The sequence below is a fragment of the Salarias fasciatus genome, chromosome 19 (assembly GCF_902148845.1).
Source record: "Salarias fasciatus chromosome 19, fSalaFa1.1, whole genome shotgun sequence".
Taxonomy (NCBI): domain Eukaryota; kingdom Metazoa; phylum Chordata; class Actinopteri; order Blenniiformes; family Blenniidae; genus Salarias; species Salarias fasciatus.
The window spans coordinates 25,160,984-25,179,397 of NC_043763.1; the positions used below are offsets into that span (position 1 = coordinate 25,160,984).

The following is an 18,414-nucleotide window of genomic DNA, read 5'->3' on the forward strand; positions in this document are numbered from 1 at the left end:
TCCTGAAGAGCAACTGAAGCAACGTTCAGTCTCGATTTCAAGACACTCCAGTGAGGGTCGGCGGTTCGATTCTGCAAAGGCCTCGTTCCCAAACACCTCGACTGATCCTGACGATGACAAGCTGAGGCTCCGCCTCCATGACAGTTTTCAAAACACTTCTGGAGCGTGAAACGTATTTATAATCAGAGCAGTGACATTTTCATGTGAGGACGTATCAGGATGCAGCTCCAGCCAAACACCTGCAGCTCCACAGCTCTCTCTGAGTCGCTGGGTTTCGGAGGGTTCAGTGATTGAAGCTGCAGTTCAAAGCAGAGAAAGACAGAAAGCAGCAAAACTCCGAGGCAAAGCAGGAAAATCCACAAGACGACACGCCGCAGATAAACCGGCGCTGGCGGGAAGAGTTGTCACACGAGGAAAAAATGCAGCCAATTACCAGACGCACCGCGCTCAATAACAACACGCCATGGTTTTCTCCTGTAGCTCTGAGGCGAGTGGAGTCAGCGCTGCCGTCGCTGCCCGGCGTCAGCAGCTCCAGAGCGAGACCACGGCTCCGGCTTCCATTACGGCCCGCAGACGGCGGCGGCACAAAGCGCCATTATTTCAACTCTCCTGACAAAATAACATGGGGGGGGGGGGTAAGGAGGGGGGGCTTCAATATTAGATGTGTCAGCTGCCCTGAATGTGGGCAAGCTTTAAACAGAAGCGCATGTGGCAGCATGAGGAGGGAGAGAGAGAGAGAGAGAGAGAGAGAGAGAGAGAGAGAGAGAGAGAGAGCAACAGTACTTCAGAAGCATGGAGAGATGGGGGGATGAACCTAACCTGGCAGAAGCCATCTTGACGTGCAGCAACGAACTGCTTCACACGTCAATCTGGGATTTCACTCGGTGAATCCGTTCAGGGAAGGAGGGACTTGCTGCAGAACTCTTTGCGTTCATTGGACGGAAGGACACAGTGCGCCCGCCTAACCATGTTTGGTTTCAGCCAATCACTGCAAAGAAAAAACCTCTTGCTGATCGTTTTTCAAAGACGCAATAGAGGATTCATCCAAACAGATGTAATCGCTGTCGGGACATCCATTGTTTTCGCTAGCCATGCTAATATTATTAGCAGTCCGTCACTTCCTGCTTCCGTCAAAGCTTCATGTCCCGCCCTAAACGACGCGTGATTGGTCTGACCGAAAAAAATCTGAGCGTAATTGATGCGACTGAAAAAAGTCCGATCCCGAGCACATCGGCGCGAGCGGTACAAGATGGATTCTCGTGGTGTGTGAGAACAAATACCACGAGCATTCAGCTTGCTGGCAGCTGAGAAAGAAAGAAAGAAACAATTTGACTTGTAATGTATGAACAACAATCTCTCTCTCTCTCTCTCTCTCTCTCTCTCTCTCTCTCTCTCTCTCTCTCTCTCACTATCTCTCACAGGTTCAGGTTTTCATGGTTCTTCAGGACATGGATTTCCTGCAGTGTTCCTCTGAACCCCACCTCCCCTCCACCTCCACCCCGGCTCCGCCTCCACCTCCACCCCGGCTCCGCCTCCTCTCCCCTCCGTCCCCACAGCATTGGCTCGCCGTCCCGCCCGGGACCAGAACACACACAGAGTATTGAACAGCGTCGCTCCGTCTCCATTCACAGAAATGTAAATGGAGCGCAGCCGAGCCAGACGGCTCTGCTTCTGGTTAGTGGTCAGTGAGACGGAGAGACGGAGAGACGGGGAGACGGAGGGACGGGGAGACGGAGGGACAGAGGGGGGGTGGGGGGGTGGGGGGGGGGAGCAGTGGTTTGAGGAGAGCCAGAAAAACCGAGGTGTTGAGCTTCAGCAGAAGGGATTCTGATTCTTTTCTCCTGTCGTGGGGTTTTTTTCTGCTCCAGCTTGTGAAACGACTTCCTTTCAGGATGACGAAGCGAATTTCTCTGCCTTCAGGCCTCGTTTACGCGAAGTCTTCAAGCGAAGATACGAAACTTTCTTTACATTCTGGGGCTCTGTTCACACGGCGACGGCGCTCAGAGTCACTGAAAATGCAGCTTTTCGAAAAGCCAAACTTTTTGAAAATAACGTTGTTCCCCACTCGCGTGTGTGTGGCTTCATTAGAAAATCAACTCACAGCACCCTCTAGTGGCCAAACGCCACTTTCGAAACGCCGCCATGTGAAGCAAAACGATGCGTTTTCACCCGAAAGGTCGTGAATTTCTGCTGATGGACGGAGGACCAGACAATGAGAGAGCATCTGTAAACCTGCAGGGGGCGACAACACACACTCACAACTCGGCTGACTCAGCTAAAGCTAGCAAAGCTAGCAAAGCGAGCTAACCGACAACAGGAAGGAGGACGCAGCGACGGGGAGCAGAGGGTGAGTGATGGAGGCTGGATGCTCCGAGAGACTCTGCGCGCGCGTGTGTGTGTGTGTGTGCGTGTGTGTGTGTTGGACTCAGTACAGCTCTATACACAACCTGCCATCTGTTTGCGTCTGCCAGCAACAAAATACACCTCCAATGGTCCAATGGTGTTGGCTTAAAGCAGAGCCCCCCCCCCAGCCCCTTAAACACGCTCAAACTCGTACCGTGTATATTGGCTAAATTTTGCATTCACCATCCATCATAACAATCCAGTAAAAACTCAGAGCGATAAATCCTCATGTCAGCCCGACGGAGGGGAAGAGGAGGGGAGAGAAGAGGAGAGACGGCCGAGAGAAGACATGTTCCTCTCAATAAAAGACGATAAACCGCCCTCCTCACAGCACCGCCAGAACGAGCTACAGCTGAGTAATCCCCCCGCCCGCCAGAGCGTCTTCCCGATGCGGCACAACGAGGCTTTGTGTTCGCTCCGTGTCGGCCTTATCTGCTAAGTATCTCAACAATTTCCTCAAGGGGAGCTCTGTAATTAAAACCCGCCGTATGTCAGCGCCGCTGTCAGCTGAAGAAGCGCCCTGAACCGCAGCCAGAGGTGCAGCAGAGGACGTGTACAGGTGTGTCGGAGGCTCGCCGGAGTGTGTGTCGGAGGCACGCCGCAGTGTGTGTGTCGGAGGCTCGCCAGAGTGTGTGTCGAGGACATTCCGGAGTGTGTGTGGACTCCAAACCAGAGCCCAGGAGGAGCAATGACTCAGATTCCAGCAGAAGGTGACCCAGCAGTCCTTTCACTCAGTGCAGTTTGCATGAGAGATGCACCGACAGCACTTTTCCAAAGGACGAGTGGGTTTACAACAGTGGTGTCAAATATAAGGCCCGGGGGCTAAAACTGGCACGCAAGAGGTTCCAATCCCAGTTCCAATTAATTCTCCATGAAAACATTGATCAGGGATGCTTCAGTCACTGCTACGTCAGCCGTACAGCCGAGGGTTCGCAGAGCGCAGTGTGTGGCGTCAGTGTGTGCTGTAGATGTTGATGATGTTTAGCATGTAGCATCACTGTATGTGAGCCCTGGAACGCTTTAGCATGTAGCATGTAGCATGTAGCATGTAGCGCGGCTCAGCACTGCTGGATTCTCCTCTTGGGGGAATCTTTCGGTATTCGGCTTCGCTGAGCACTCTGGGAAAACGTGGCTCGGCGATCAGGGTCTGCACCTCTTCCTGGAAGCAGTCTGATTCATCCCGGCGTGTTTACTGAAGCTACAGCTGAAGCCAGGATTGAGTCAGAGCGTGAATCCTGATCAGCATGCAGAGCCGGCGGCGCCGCAGCTCATCACGCCGCTCTATTAGGAGAGGCGAGGAGCAGAGGGAGCTCTGGAAGCCGAACCGCTGCTCTCTGGCTTCCAGGAAGATTAGAAAACACGTGAAAGGCAGCGAGAATGAGGGCGGATGCCGCGGAGGACTCGGGATTGAAATGTGTTTATGTGTGTGTCGTGTAGCGCGGAGTGTGTTCGGCTCTGAAATGAAGTGAAATTGAAAATGAAAAGCTCCCACCGCGGGAGAGGCCGGGCGTGAGCGGAACACACAGACAGGTGTGTGTTTTCATCCATAATGCAGCGGGCGGCGTGCTGAGAGGATTTCAAAGGGCATTAATGAGGTGTATTAATACACACGTGGCGGCGGCCTGCAGACGAGGCCTGAGCGAAGGCTGCCGGCCCTCCGGCTGGCCCTGACCTCCTGCTCGCCACGCCGCCGAGAGCCGGCGTCTCGGCCGCCTCTCTGCGGCTTCTCTGCTGTCGTTACTGTTGGTTTGTTTGGAAAGAGGCAGTAACACACACACTTGAAGGAAGCCCACACACGCTCAGGAGGAACATGCAAACTCCACCACAGAGCGAACGTCTTCAGAGACTCTTCCAGACTGTTTTCACTGCAGGCTGCATCTGATGTGAAGCCCTGGAACCAGACCCGGACTCGCAGACAGCCGGTTTCCCCCGCTGCTGCTTAATCGCTGTAAAAACAGAGTCCAGACGGCAAAACTGTGAAAACAGCGAGTGAAAAGCCGTCTGAGCAGAATCAGGCCTTCTGAACTGTTCAGACCTTTCAGATGTGCAAAGAACATGTTGGTGTCTTTGACGGGTGAGTTAACAGTGCTGTTTCTCTCGTCCTGATCACTTTGTGTAACTGATTGTTTTCACATAAATGTGTAAAATTCAGTAAAACCTGACATGTTGCAGTTCAGTCAGTCTTCTGCAAACCACTGTTGATAATGAAGAACTGGCTGTAAACTGCAGCGGGCCGTCCAAGCACGACAGCGCTGAGCAGGCTGTGTGTGTCTGCCTCGATGCTGAGCAGGCTGTGTGTGTGTCTGCCTCGCCGCTGAGCAGGCTGTGTGTGTGTCTGCCTCGATGCTGAGCAGGCTGTGTGTGTGTCTGCCTCGATGCTGAGCAGGGTGTGTGTGTGTCTGCCTCGGCTGCAGCAGGCTGTGTGTGTTTCTGCCTCGGCTGCAGCAGGCTGTGTGTGTTTCTGCCTCGGCTGCAGCAGGCTGTGTGTGTGTCTGCCTCGATACTGAGCAGGCTGTGTGTGTGTCTGCCTCGGCTGCAGCAGGCTGTGTGTGTGTCTGCCTCGGCTGCAGCAGGCTGTGTGTGTGTTTCTGCCTCGGCTGCAGCAGGCTGTGTGTGTTTCTGCCTCGGCTGCAGCAGGCTGTGTGTGTTTCTGCCTCGGCTGCAGCAGGCTGTGTGTGTGTCTGCCTCGGCTGCAGCAGGCTGTGTGTGTGTCTGCCTCGGCTGCAGCAGACTGTGTGTGTTTCTGCCTCAGCTGCAGCAGGCTGTGTGTGTGTCTGCCTCGGCTGCAGCAGGCTGTGTGTGTTTCTGCCTCAGCTGCAGCAGGCTGTGTGTGTGTCTGCCTCGGCTGCAGCAGGCTGTGTGTGTGTCTGCCTCGGCTGCAGCAGGCTGTGTGTGTTTCTGCCTCGGCTGCAGCAGGCTGTGTGTGTGTCTGCCTCGGCTGCAGCAGGCTGTGTGTGTGTCTGCCTCGGCTGCAGCAGAGGCTGTGGAGCCTCCTGCCTGTGAAGACCTGACGGTTTCATTCCTGCTTTTCACAGCGTGCGTCGCTTCACATCTCCAGGTTAACGAGCAGAATCAATAAAGGTGACGGCGTCTGGCTGTAAATCTGGGAGAAATGGCTGGACGAAGCCCAGGAACACCCCCCCCCCCCCCCCCCCCCCCCCCCCCCCCCCCCCCCACAACTCTATAATCCCTTGTAAAATGCTTCTCTAAGCTGTGTTTAATGTCTAATTCCCATCCAGAAAACTGCCTGGAGTGTCTGCTGGATTAAGTGCTTGATGGACTGAGGATAGAGGCGCCATTGTTCGGCGGATCGTCGTTCTGCAGAGCTTGTTTGGCCTGTCCGCCCCCCCTCGCCCGCCCGCCCGCCCGCCAGGAGATCTCCTGATAATGTTGCCGGGGAAATGAACGCTCCGCAGACCGAGCAGCTCAGATTCATGCCCGAGCCGTGAGGCGGCGGCCGGTTTCCAGAGAGCCGCGCTAAGCCCACACATGCAGCGGCGCTCATTTCCATAATTGGATGATTAAAGGGCGGCGATGTAGAGAGCGCCGCTGCAAATAACAGCGAACCCAAACTCCAGGAAATCAGCCTGCAAACACTCAGCAAGGAGGCGCGAGCGTCCAAAAACACACAGCTTCATCTGAGAGCGTCACATCTGTGACTGATGTTCAAATGAGGAGGAGGAGGCAAATTAGGCGAAAACTTTCAGAAAAAGAGGAGAGAAATCACCTCGTTTGATTCCTGGTTCGGTGATGTGGGAACATCAGATCAGATCGGCCATTTCTGAAGGTTAAACGTGAAAAGAAGTTACTTTTAGCTCAGTTGTCTTGTTTTCTTCTACGTTTTGTTTCCTGCAGGACAGATTTCATGTTGTTTGAATTAAGCGCTGTGCGTCCCTCCTACGGGACACGAAGAGAGACAGCGGCTCTGCAGCTCTACGGCTGATCTCGGGCTCCCTCTCACCTCAGAGATTAGAACCGCATCGCTAATCGGACAGAGATAATCTGCCACAATCTCAGTAATGAGAGCGGATCTGTCCGGACGGAGTGTCGAAGCATCAGATCCAACCAGCACCACGGGTGTGTGTGTGTGTGTGTGTGTGTGTGTGTGTGTGTGTGTGTGTGTGTGTGTGTGTGTGTGTGTGTGTGAAACACTGCAAAACCCTCTGAAGTGGTGAAAATGCTCTAAATGAAGTCGTTTTACTGATAACTTCAACAGATTAGTGCTGTTCTGACTGTGAAAGATGCTGAGAGGAACCCGGACCGGGCGCGATCTCTGCCTCATCCTGTGGCTTTATGGATCAGGAATCAAACCTCAAACCCTGAAAGTGTGCTCCAGGTTCTACGGGGTGATTTGAAGAGATCAAGAAGCCAGAGAGAGAAAGACTGAAGCCGAAGAAACGAGCTGCTGGGAGGATTCTGGGAATTAAGACGAGCGGCGGTTCCAGGTCGGCCGGAGGCGAGGAGGACGGTTTGGGGGCGGAGCCAAACTGACGGGAGCTGAAAGGGGCGACGGAGACACACACCTCCAGGTTTACTGGGATTAAGGTGAGCTCCAGGTGGAGTGTGTGTGTGTGTGTGTGTGTGTGTGTGTGTGTGTGTGTGTGTGTGTGTGTGTGTGTGTGTGTGTGTGTGTGTGTGTGAGGAACAGTTGAACCCACAGCTGCCTACAGTCACTGTGCGCACACACACACAAATGTGTTTGGGGTCTTTCATCGTGAGCTGGGTTCCAGAGAAGAACCTCTGAGACCAAGAAGAAGAAGAAGAAGAAGAAGAAGAAGAAGAAGAAGGAAGAGAGAAGAAGAAGGAGGAGAAGGAGAAGAAGAAGAAGAAGAAGAAGAAGGAGAAGAAGGAGAAGAAAGAACAATGTTATGTGGGAGTGAGAACTTATTCCTCGTTTCCACCAGGTTTTCAGAGAAAGACGAATCGTTACAGAGTCTATATTTCAGAAAAACGCTGTTTCCATGGCAACGTTCAAAAAACGCTGTCAGTCTCACGTTGGGGCTGCTGGGAAACGTTAAAGTTTTGGGTTTTTACAAAAAAAAAAACTGTTAGAGGAGAATGGGACACAGTGACAGTGTGTGTGTGTGTGTGTGTGTGTGTGTGTGTGTGTGTGTGTGTGTGTGTGTGTGTGTGTGTGTCTGTCAGTGTAAATCTGCAAATGCTGCAGTTTTAACGAGTCTCTTAATGACCCAAACAACCCCTGCTGACATTTACAGCCACTGCCAGAGGGGGAGGCGGGGTGTGTGACAGGGGTGGGGGGGGTCACTGACCTCACACACACACACATATATACATACACGCACAGACACTCTAAAGATGGCGTGCAGCGCTGTGGCCACACACACTTTGCGCTCCTTTAATTTCTCTCTCTGGTTTTTCATCTTTTACTGCCTCCCTTTCATAACCCGCCTCTGCTGCTGCAGACATAACATTCAGCTCACTGCAGAGTCTCACACACACACACACACACACACACACACACACACACACACACACTGCAACACAAAGCGAAAGGGAGCATTTGTCTGTTGTTTCGCTCGAGACGTCAGACTGAGAAGCAACATATTTCTTCTGAGCTCAGCGGGGGGCATGAGAGTGTGTGTGGTCAGTAAATAGAGAGAAGTAACACACACACACACACACACACACACACACACACACACACACACACACACACACACACACACCCTCTGGTCTTCGTCATCCATCTCTCCCATCACTTTACTCTCCCTGTGTCACATTTCAGTGAAGCCATCAGCCTTTAGAGAAATAAACAACTCCGCCACAACAACACGGATCTAATGGACACACACACACACACACACACACACACACACACACACACACACACACGTAAACACAGAGCGAATTGGGAGTTTATCCTCCTCTGTGATTTTTATGCTCATTGTTTGAGATTTCAAAGGGCAGCTCTGTAATTTCACTTTTATAGGCTGCAGAACGAGCTGTGAGCAATGGAGCAATGCATTCTGGGTAACTACCCATTCGTTTGAAGTATGACACTCTGAATACATGCAAAGTTTCACTGCGTAGATTCTCAAGCGTGTTGTAATATTTAATATCTAATCAAACCCCTTTTCAGGAATGAAGCCAGATTAACAAGACAATCTCTCAACTTTTACAGATGAGGGACGAGGAGACGGCGGCCAAGGCGCTCGATCGTCCCCAGCAGGGGTCAGAGGTCACGGCCACTCCGGCAGAGGTCCTCTGACTGTAATGTGTTACTTTTAAATGCCACTCGTGAGATTATCCTGAACTTTCAAGGGCAATTTCATATTTTCATTGTTGGCACCTGATCACAAACACACACACACACACACACACACACACACACACACACACACACTGAGAGGGGAAATCGAGCCATCTGCCAGTAAACGACGGTCATTTTGCCCCGACTGCTCATCCATCTGTGGACGAGGGAAAATCCACTGGAGGCCAGGGGGGACGGAGGGGACGGGGGGGACTGAGGGACGGGGGGGACAGGGGGGGACGAGGGGACAGAGGGGGACAGGGGGGGACTGGGGGGACGGGGACATGGTCCAAAGCTCGCTGAACAGGAGGAAAACCAAACGCTGATGTTAACCTGCGGCTGAGCATCAGGCTCCGCCCACAACGCAGAGCCTCCACACATTCAGGAGGAACATGCAAACTCCACACGGAAAAGCCCGAGCGCAGAGCTAACGTGACGGCAGCCGTTGAAAAGGCGGTTCCTACCTGGAGGCGGAGCGGCGGGGATCCTGGCCGCCGCGGCGCCGAGCGGCAGCAGCAGCCAGACGCCCAGCGAGAGCCACACAGCCGCCATTCCTCCAGCGACGCCCGACCGCCACTCAGACCGCATCCTGCGCCGGCATGCCGCCCGGCAGAACGGCCGCCTCCGGGAAGCCCCGCCCACCTGCAACACACAAGCAGAGCCGTGAGCGCCGAGGGAGAACATGCAGACTGCGCCTCCTCCCGGGGAGCTCCTGAGCTGCATGTCCTACATGAGGAATTTATTCAGAACAAAAAAGAACATCTGAAGACATTGAAACGGCTCAAAGTGCAGAATCAGCTGAAACAGGGAGGAAAACAGTGAAAGACGAGATAAAACGACTGATCTGGATCAATGAATCTGATTTAAAGGGATTTAAAGGTGAAACAGTAACGAGGAAACCAGAAAAAAAAACCCTTAAACAGCTGAAGCTGCAGATCAGGACTCTGCAGCCGACTGGAGGTTTTCCACCCAGTCAAGCTGCCTGCAGCCGTAAAACACATTTATCCTTTAAATTAACCTTTAAAATGAGGCCAGCGCTGAAAACCAAGCTTCATATGAGGTTTTTTATGATCATAAAAACAAAAACGGTTCAGAATCGTCAACATTTCAACACATTTAGAACAGTTCTGCTCCACTCAACCTTTTTTTGTTGACAGTTTTGTCATTTTAGCTGTTTTAACCATTTTTTCTCTTTTCAACCAGTTTTTCCTGCTTTTTTTCCAGCCATATTTAATTTTCTTCTTTTAGAAAATTCTACACGTTTCAGGTTTTTGAAGCCATTCTATCATTTTTTCCCCATTTCTTGTGCTTTTAGCTTTTTTCCCCAGTTTTGCTTGAACCTTTTTCTGAATCCCTCTCGAACCGAGAGCGACTCGTTTTGAACAGAGCAGGTTCTCTGTAATAAAAATCACTTCAGTGTTTACTCATGTTTTATGTTGTGAAGGCTTCACGGAGCCGCTACGGACCGACTGAAGAGCCACATGTGGGTCCAGAGCCACAGGTTGAACACCCGATATCGACAGTTAAAACACTAACATGATAAAAAAGAAAGAAATATAGAAAAGCAAAAACAATGAAAATGTTCAAAACGTCTGAAACATCCAAAAACAGCAACAACGAAATGAAAAGAGAAATGCCGGATTCCACACAACAGCTGAAAAAATATTAGAAATATAACCACATCCTAAACATCAAACACACACACACACACACACACACACACACACACACACACACACACACACACGGCTCTCTGTCTTCAGAACAGCCGTCGCTGTGAGACGTGCAACACGACAAAAAGCCCTGATCTGAACATCTGAACAGCCACTCAAACCTGGAAGAATGGATTCAACACAGAGGTGCATTGTATACGCGCGCACACACACACACACACACACACACACACACACACACACACACACACACACACACGTGGGCCCAGGAGAAAGGTCGTGTTGTCTTTAGTCCTCAGTGCTGTTTTTCTTTCTCTCTCTGCTCTGAACACTGGAAGCCTCTTTTTGCACATTATCGGTGTTCAGCATAAAGAAGTGCAACTGAGGAGCGCACACACACACACACACACACACACACACACACACACACACAGTCCCTATGTAAACACTGGCACCACACCCTTCATGCTGGCCCATGCTGCAGCTGCTGTGTACGGCGCCCTGGGCCGTCCTCACGCCGCCTCCCCGCCTCGCCGCCTCGCCGCCGCTGCACTGAGGCCTGCTTTCTCTGGAACACTCTCTGAACACTCTCTGAACACTCTCTGAACACTCTCTGAACACTCTCTAAACACTCTGAACACCGTCTGAACCTCTGGAGCTTCTCGCTCCGTTATCGCTGGGATCTGTTTGGACTTGAGCCTCAGCAGCGTCTGCAGCCCGGCGGGAAGCGAGCGAGTGTGTGTCCCGTGGTTCAGACCGTCCCGCGTGGGAAGTGACACACACACACACACACACACACACACGGGAGCGGCCGAGTGTTGCGACACGGCTGACGGCAGCGCACTGAGCAAACGGCTAAACACAGGTAACCCTCCCATCACTGGTGTCAAACAACTGGCCCGTGGCCCAAACCCGGCCCTCATTAGGCTCCAATCCGGCCCAACAAACCACCGAGCAAGTAGAGAAAATTTCAAAGAAAATGTTGTTTTTTTTTTTTTCCTTTTAACACATTAATAAATAGTTTAGGACACAAGACGCCACTGAGAGCAGAGAGGAAATATCGGTGATGCTGAAACTAATTACCCATGATGCAACAGCCAGGGGACAGGCTTTTTACACATTTCACTGGAATTTGAATCGATAAACTCACCATTATGTTGAAACTGGAGCCATTTTCTGTACAAACTGTTCAGTTTTGTGAAAATAACGACATTTTCATCACATTTAAAACAAAAAACAACTTTAAAGTTTAATTTTCATGGTTATTACGATTCTGTTTTTCTGGTCTGACCCTCTCAGGATGAAACGAAGCATCTAAACTAAAATCGAATTCGCAGTTCCAGAGTGAATCTGAGCTGGATGAATTCTGCGACTCGTTGCCCTGGCACGGTTTGTTTCAGAACGCTGTTGAAATGCTTTCCCAGCTGAGAGGCTGGTTTCTTCAGGGCTGGAGCAGCAGAACAGCAGCAGGTCGATCAGAGACGCGTGAGGAGTTCAAAGCCTCTGCTCGCCGCTCATGCTAATATTTCCTTAAAGCATGAAAGAGAAACGCCACCGCGGCCGTGAATAATACATGAGCATTAATCATGAGCCTCGGTTTTCAGGTTGTAATCGCTGCGAGGCAGACCCCCGTCACCCCCACAACCCCCCCAGAGAGGATCAATGGAGGCGGTCACATGCTCGTCACACCTCTCCCCGCTGTCAGTGATCTTTAATAATTAAGCTCCGGAATCAACAGCTGGCTCCGAACTGCTGGGGAAGAGGGGATTAGAGGTTTTTTGGGCGAGCACAAGTGCAAACAGCAGCTGTGTGGAGAAGACACACACACACAAACACACACACACACGTAAGTTAAGTTTTTCAAAGCCATTTCTTCTCCCGTCCATCAGGCCGGCTCACCTCGAGCCCCCCCCTGCAGGTTTCAGCAGTGAGCTGGGGGTCAATACGGGACTTGTAGCACCAATAAAACCTCCTGGAAACAGAGAATAAACTGCTGAGGGTCTGAAAAACGTCAAATGCTGTCTGGACGTCATGAGCCACAGTTTCACTGCTTCACGGCCGTCTGCAGCGGCCCTCCTCCACTGGGGCAGTAACGTCTTTCCCAAAGTCAGACATCATCCTCCAGCTTCAGGGTTAGAGGATCCGACAAGTGAGCCAACGCCACTACATTATTGAACACGTTCAACAACCCTCCATTGACTCCATTATGAGCCCATCCAACAGGAACATCCTCAAACCCACAGTGAAATCTTAAAAAGGGAAAATAAACTCCGGCCTCACCACTTTAAACTTTCTTCTGAATTAATTCCTGGACTTTTGGGTAAAAGCTTGAGTGAAACATAACAGGAGAACGTTTCCTTTGCTGGTATGACAGGTGCAAACAGAGAGGGGTGAATGGAGAGAACTGGCAGCGGCACATAAAGGCTTTATTATTGGGAAATGAGTGTAAATTAGTGTTTGTGCATGAAAGAGATCAAGTTTTCTTTCAGATTAGTCAAGGGGAGTCGGTGAATGGGCCGTTCTCTCCCTTTACAAAAGGCGGGGGAGAGAGAAAGACAGCAGAAAACGACACGCAGAGCGATGGTCTCGGGCCAAACACGGGAATGAAAAGAGGCAATCAAAGTCTCATTTGGAGCCAGAATGCGTTCGAGGCTCGTCTCTGATTGAAAACGCAGCAAACGGGCGTGCGTTATGTCTCGGGTCAATAGATACAATTAATTTGGAGCATTAGACCAGCTATTATCACGCGCACGCTTGTTTTTACGGCTGCGAAATGTAATAGACTGATGCGTTACGACTCCCACATGTGATTTCAGGGCCTCCTCCCCCGGTAGGGACTGTAATCCGGTCATTGAGAGTTTACACGGTGGGCGTCGATCCGAGCCGAGTGGCGGAACCATCATATGAGGCGCGTGCGTCTGAAGAGGAGCGCGAGAGGGCGGAAACCCGCACAGCTCCTCCGCTCAACGGCTGGAAAAGACGCGCGGCTCTGTGGAGAAACTTCAGAGCCGATCAGAGGAATCGATCCGGGAGGAGGGATCCACGGCGAAGAGGGATCCACTGTGAGGAGAAAAGGCGCGTCCATCCGCACGAGCTGCGATCACGCGCATCTGGATCGATTTGAGGGAATCAAAGTGGTCTCGGAGCATCTGGCAGAGACAGTCCACCTCTTCAGAGAGAAGCTGACTGCGGGATTTCATCCATTCTGTAGAATCTGCCGTCAAGCAGCAGAAGCAGTTTTTTTTTCCTGTTTCATGGAAAGATAAACTGACCCAGTTAAATCAGAATTTTTATTCCTTTAAAAAAATAAATGGTTTTTCACACAAAACGAGCGAAGGACCTCCGAGTGCCATGTTTCAATTTCCAACCACAGAAATGCACACTTGGTGCTCTCAGGGCGCGATCTGCGCAAATAATGGATCCTGAATTAGAGTTACGCTTAACCTGAATGCAAAATCAACAAAATACGCAGGATCTATAGATTGTGCGAGTATAAACCTGACAGATCGCGACCATTACTCGCTGTTTTGGTAAAATGAGTAGCACGATAAGAGGATCTTTACGCAAATAAAAGATTTTATTTTTTTTAAATTGCGCAGCAAATCGACGGGTCGTGCAAATCCCCCAGAGGCGCCTTACATTTTCACCCCGTGCGTAATGGTATCTTTAGACGCAAACCGCCTTTAGGAGACAGAAGAGAAGCCGCTTGGCTCCGTCTCCAAAGCCAATCTGCAGCAAATGCGCACAGATCGCCTTCTTTGTTGGTCAACACCGGGCAGAACGCGTCGTGTGCGCGCAGCCTGGGGACCGAAAAGCCACTGCCTCTGCGCCACCTGCGCGATGGCACGGCGACGTGAGTCCGCAACTGAGGCTCCGGGCTGCGTCTGCGGCTCTGGACCCCCTCAGTACGGATCACTGTGCGCAACGCGTCCAAGGAGCCGCTGAAAGCTCAACCTGTCAAACGCGCATCTACAAGGAAGTGCAGCCGCGTCCCCAGAGCTGCAGGGTTTATTCAATAATAATAATAATAATAATAATAATAATAATAATAATAATAATAATAATAAAAATAATAATTCTTACCTGAAATGTTCCGTTGAGGCAGAGAATCTGTTTCCAGAAGATTTCTGTCACCAAGCGTTCATTGGAAGAAAACCAGTCGTGATTCTCCACTAAACTTCACAGAAACCCACCAAGACCTCTTTAAAATCCCCTCGTTCCGGCGCTTCGTGGGCAGTTTGAGCAGCAGCGTGGCACAAAATTAAAAAAACACAAAAAAAGCAAACAAAAAAAAAAAAAAAAAAAAAAACTGAAACGAAAAGGAGTCAGAATCCTCCTGGCGTCTCGCGTCCTCCACTCGGGCACCGCTGCTGAGAAAACCAACTTCTGCACTAAATCCCGTCCTCCGCTGCGCGCTGCTGTCCACAGTGTCCGCGGTGTCCAAACCGCCCACACGCGCTCATCCTGACCTGCACGAGCCGGGCACCGATGCGCAGCGCGCGGGGGGAGAAGGCACGCCGTGACCGCGGGATCCGCGCGTCTCTCCGGGGATAGATGAGCGCCGCGTCTCGTCGCCTCGGGTCGACTGACTGGAAGTGGCGGCTCCGCTCCTCCGGCTGCCCGTGAAGTACGAGCTGGAGCCGCAAGGTGCTGCGTCAAGACGCCCAAACCGAGGCAGCGCGCGCACATCCGCCCCGCGCTTTCAGAGTAATGGTTTCCTCCTCAGAGCTCATCACGCGGATGCAACTTTAAAGATTTCTGCCAACAAAGAACAGTTTCATTTTAATATCATCTGCAAATGTTTTACATAAAATACCAAATAAATTCAACATAGCGCGCGTGTGCCTAAAGATACGTGGAATAACATCACGTATGATTACACTTCTGGTATTTATTTAATGTAACCATAATCCTGCTCATTTATTGAAGAATTCGTATCGAATTATCTTCAATATGGAGTCAGATTAAAGTAATTTTCACCACTGTGTTTATCATAAGCTATTGATTAAATCACATTTGGAAGATTTGGAACAGTTCACGACACGGTTGTTTTTAAACTGTCTTCAGTACATTAAACCAAATAAGAAAAGTGAAATAATGAAATTCATGGATCTGTTATTTATGCAAAAATCAGCTGACTTGATTGATTTTAATGATACAAATTAGCATTAAATGGTCGCATTCTATCAATCTTGTGTATTTTAATTAGCTTACTTTTGATAAATAAGGATCATTATTGATCACCAGACACAGATTTTGTGGATTAAGCCGTTAGATAAATGTAATCTTTATAGCAGTGCCAGTGAAACTGATGGGCTCCGCTCTCAGATCAATTAAATCTCGTTCCAGACTGAAACCTCCCTGATCTGCAGGTTTTCCTGCAGTAACGGAGTCAGCTCGGATCCGTTCCTCTGTGCGTAAAACGCGCAGGATGAGAAGCTGGTTCGGAGCAGCAGCGGATCCCGGTTTGAATTCACGTCGCTGACTTTTATTGTGAAGCCTGAACACACACTCTGAGGTGAGTGTGTGTGGCGCTTGACTCAGCTCTGCCCAGTGCCTCGGCGGAGCGATGCCTCCCGGCCGGTGCGGGCAGCCTCCCTCCGTCCTCCCCCGGCCGTGCGTGCAGCGGGGGGAGGGCGATCGCGTTTCGGCGCGCCTCCCCTTCAGGCCGTGCTGGAGGCAGAAAGTGACGGATGGTCCAAGCGCCTCCCATCTCTCCTTTTCTGTCCGTTCAAAAGAAAACTCAGTCAAGCCTCGTCTCCTCGGAGCGTGTGCAGAAAGCGGAGCTGCTGTGAGTTAAAGCGATCTGAATTCCCCAGGACGGCCCGGTCTGCGCCGTCTGGGTGGTCTCTGGGAAATATGATGACTTCTCATGTCAGTAGCTGACTTCAGTCTCAGAGCCACCAGGGGACGAAACCCCGAGAGGTTCTGGAGCTGCGACGCTCTGAAGCATGTTGAGGAGGACATTAGTCTCTCGCCGGGTCGCTGGTTTTCTTCTGAATCTGACGACTGAAGTCGTATCAGTTCCACCTTTCTCAGAAAGTCTCCGTGAACCAGGACCAAGAGAGCCCAGCTGGATCCCGGTGTTCTCTGTTTCACTGAAACGCTCCAGGCCAGGTGCTCGTCCTCCGTCCAGAGCCCAGAGAGAAGGAGGACCGGCCGGACCGGCTGAGCCTCAGGACCGGACCCGGTCCTCCACCAGGAGGGACTCAGGCTCCGTCCACACAGCAGCGGTTCAGAGGAAACGCTGCAAAGTTTAGTTCAGTTCTAGGAGCGTTTACACGACGACTGCGCCAGAGAAGCTGAAAACACAACTTTCTCAAAACGGGGAAAAATTTTTCTTGATCCTGGTCCTGGTCCTGGCCCTGGTCCTGGTCCTGGTCCTGGTCCTGGTCCTGGTCCTGGTCCTGGTCCTGATCCTGGTCCTGGCCCTGGCCCTGGTCCATGGCTCTAGTAAACACTTTCTCTTTTCTCTTCTTTGGCTTCATTATAAAACCAACTTGAGGCCCAACAGGTGAACTTCAAGCCTTCTATCAGCCAAATCAGGGTGCAGGGCTAACGCAGGACGACCCCCCTGCTCGGGTGTAGTGTCCCGTCCCCAGCAGTCGGTCCAGCGTCTCCATCATCCACCCATTAAACGTCCCTGTAGAGCCGCTGATCACTGCGTGGGGACGGACGCCGTGGCTCCCAACGGCACGCCAATCACCACGGCCTGTTTTCAGAAGGCGGCTTTATGAGGCCGTAAAGAGCGCAGGACGGCGCTAAGTGGCGGCCGGCCGGCCTAGGGAAGCGTGCCGCCGCCGTCCAGCTGTGTTTGTCCTGAAGATTTGTGACATTCGGCACTCGGCGACAGGAGAACCAAGACCCCGGTCCTTTCAGAAGAGGCCATGTTCACGGCGTTGCTCTCCTGACGGTTCCCTCCAAGCAGGGCTCAGATTAGCAGGACGCTTGGCTTCAAATTAGTCTTCATCACAGCAGCACTGAAACCAAACAGGTCTCAGAACTAAAAAAGGCCTTTGCCTTTCTTAATTTTAGTTAAAACTCAGTTTTAACTCAAACATATTTGAGTTAAAACTCAGCAGAAAAGAAGGAAAAAGAACTGTCAATGGAAGGAATCTGCTCTGTGCTGCAAATTATCAATGGAACATTTTGTCTCAGCATTGAAACTTGAGGTATTGTAAATATTTTACTTGATTATCTTTTTTTAAATCAAATATTATTATTTTTCTGTAATTGCAGAGAGCAAAGCCTCTAATGAGAGGCTTTAGAGGACAGGCTACGTGGACTAAATGGAGGACACGTTGGAAACAAAAGAGTTGGAGCTTCATGTTGAAAATAACAACAAATAAAAAATAAAGGCTGCACCTCCACCTCTCCTTCACTCCTGACGTTCTGCTGTCAGTTTTCCAGAGATCAGCTTGTTCAGTTCAGCCGGCGTCTCAGCAGAACCTCCGGACAACCAGTCACACGTTTCAACAGTCATCTTTACATCCTGTCCTGATCAGCTGCTGTCTCTCTCAGTGTCTCCACTCTCTGATCAGTACAGTCCGCCTCCCCAGACCCCCCCACCCCCCCACCAGTGTCTCCGTCAGGTCAAACCCAGACTGACCCACAGAGACCAGAGCTCTGCTGCGATCCCACCGCACCCTCTTTAGGTTGATCCAGTTCAAACAGGAAGGTGAGGTGAGAGTCTGGACGGTGTTTAGAGGTCATGGTCCATGTGCCCCCTTTCCCCTCCGGGCACCTGGCCCCCCGAAGGGCTCTGCACGGCCCTGGGAGCGACTGGAAACACAACTTTTCACTAATGCCCGGGCTGAAAACAGAACTGATGGAAACACTGAGTGTAGACGCTGCTCCGGGTGCAGGTCCTGGTTCTGGTCCTGGTCCGGGTCCTGGTCCTGTTCCGGGTCCGGGCCCTGGTCCTGGTCCTGTTCCGGGTCCGGGCCCTGGTCCTGATCTGCGTTAAAACATGTCCCTGTCTCCATGAGGACGGCGGTTCGGTTCACTTCAAGTTTGTGGGAAAGTCAAACACTGGAGTGAAGAAGACGAGGAGCCTGATGATGAAGG

At 51.3% G+C, this 18,414-nt stretch overlaps 1 protein-coding gene across 1 annotated transcript in view; it reads right to left on the bottom strand.

The window, feature by feature from the left end:
• Nucleotides 1-14,936, bottom strand: part of fgfr3 (fibroblast growth factor receptor 3) — a 74,892-nt gene extending 59,956 nt beyond the window's left edge. Inside the window, 2 exon segments of the mRNA XM_030116672.1 lie at nt 9,139-9,316; nt 14,431-14,936. Of these exon segments, the coding sequence (XP_029972532.1) occupies nt 9,139-9,262 (124 nt within the window). The 5' untranslated portion in view covers nt 9,263-9,316; nt 14,431-14,936.
• Between the last annotated feature and the right edge of the window lie 3,478 nt (nt 14,937-18,414).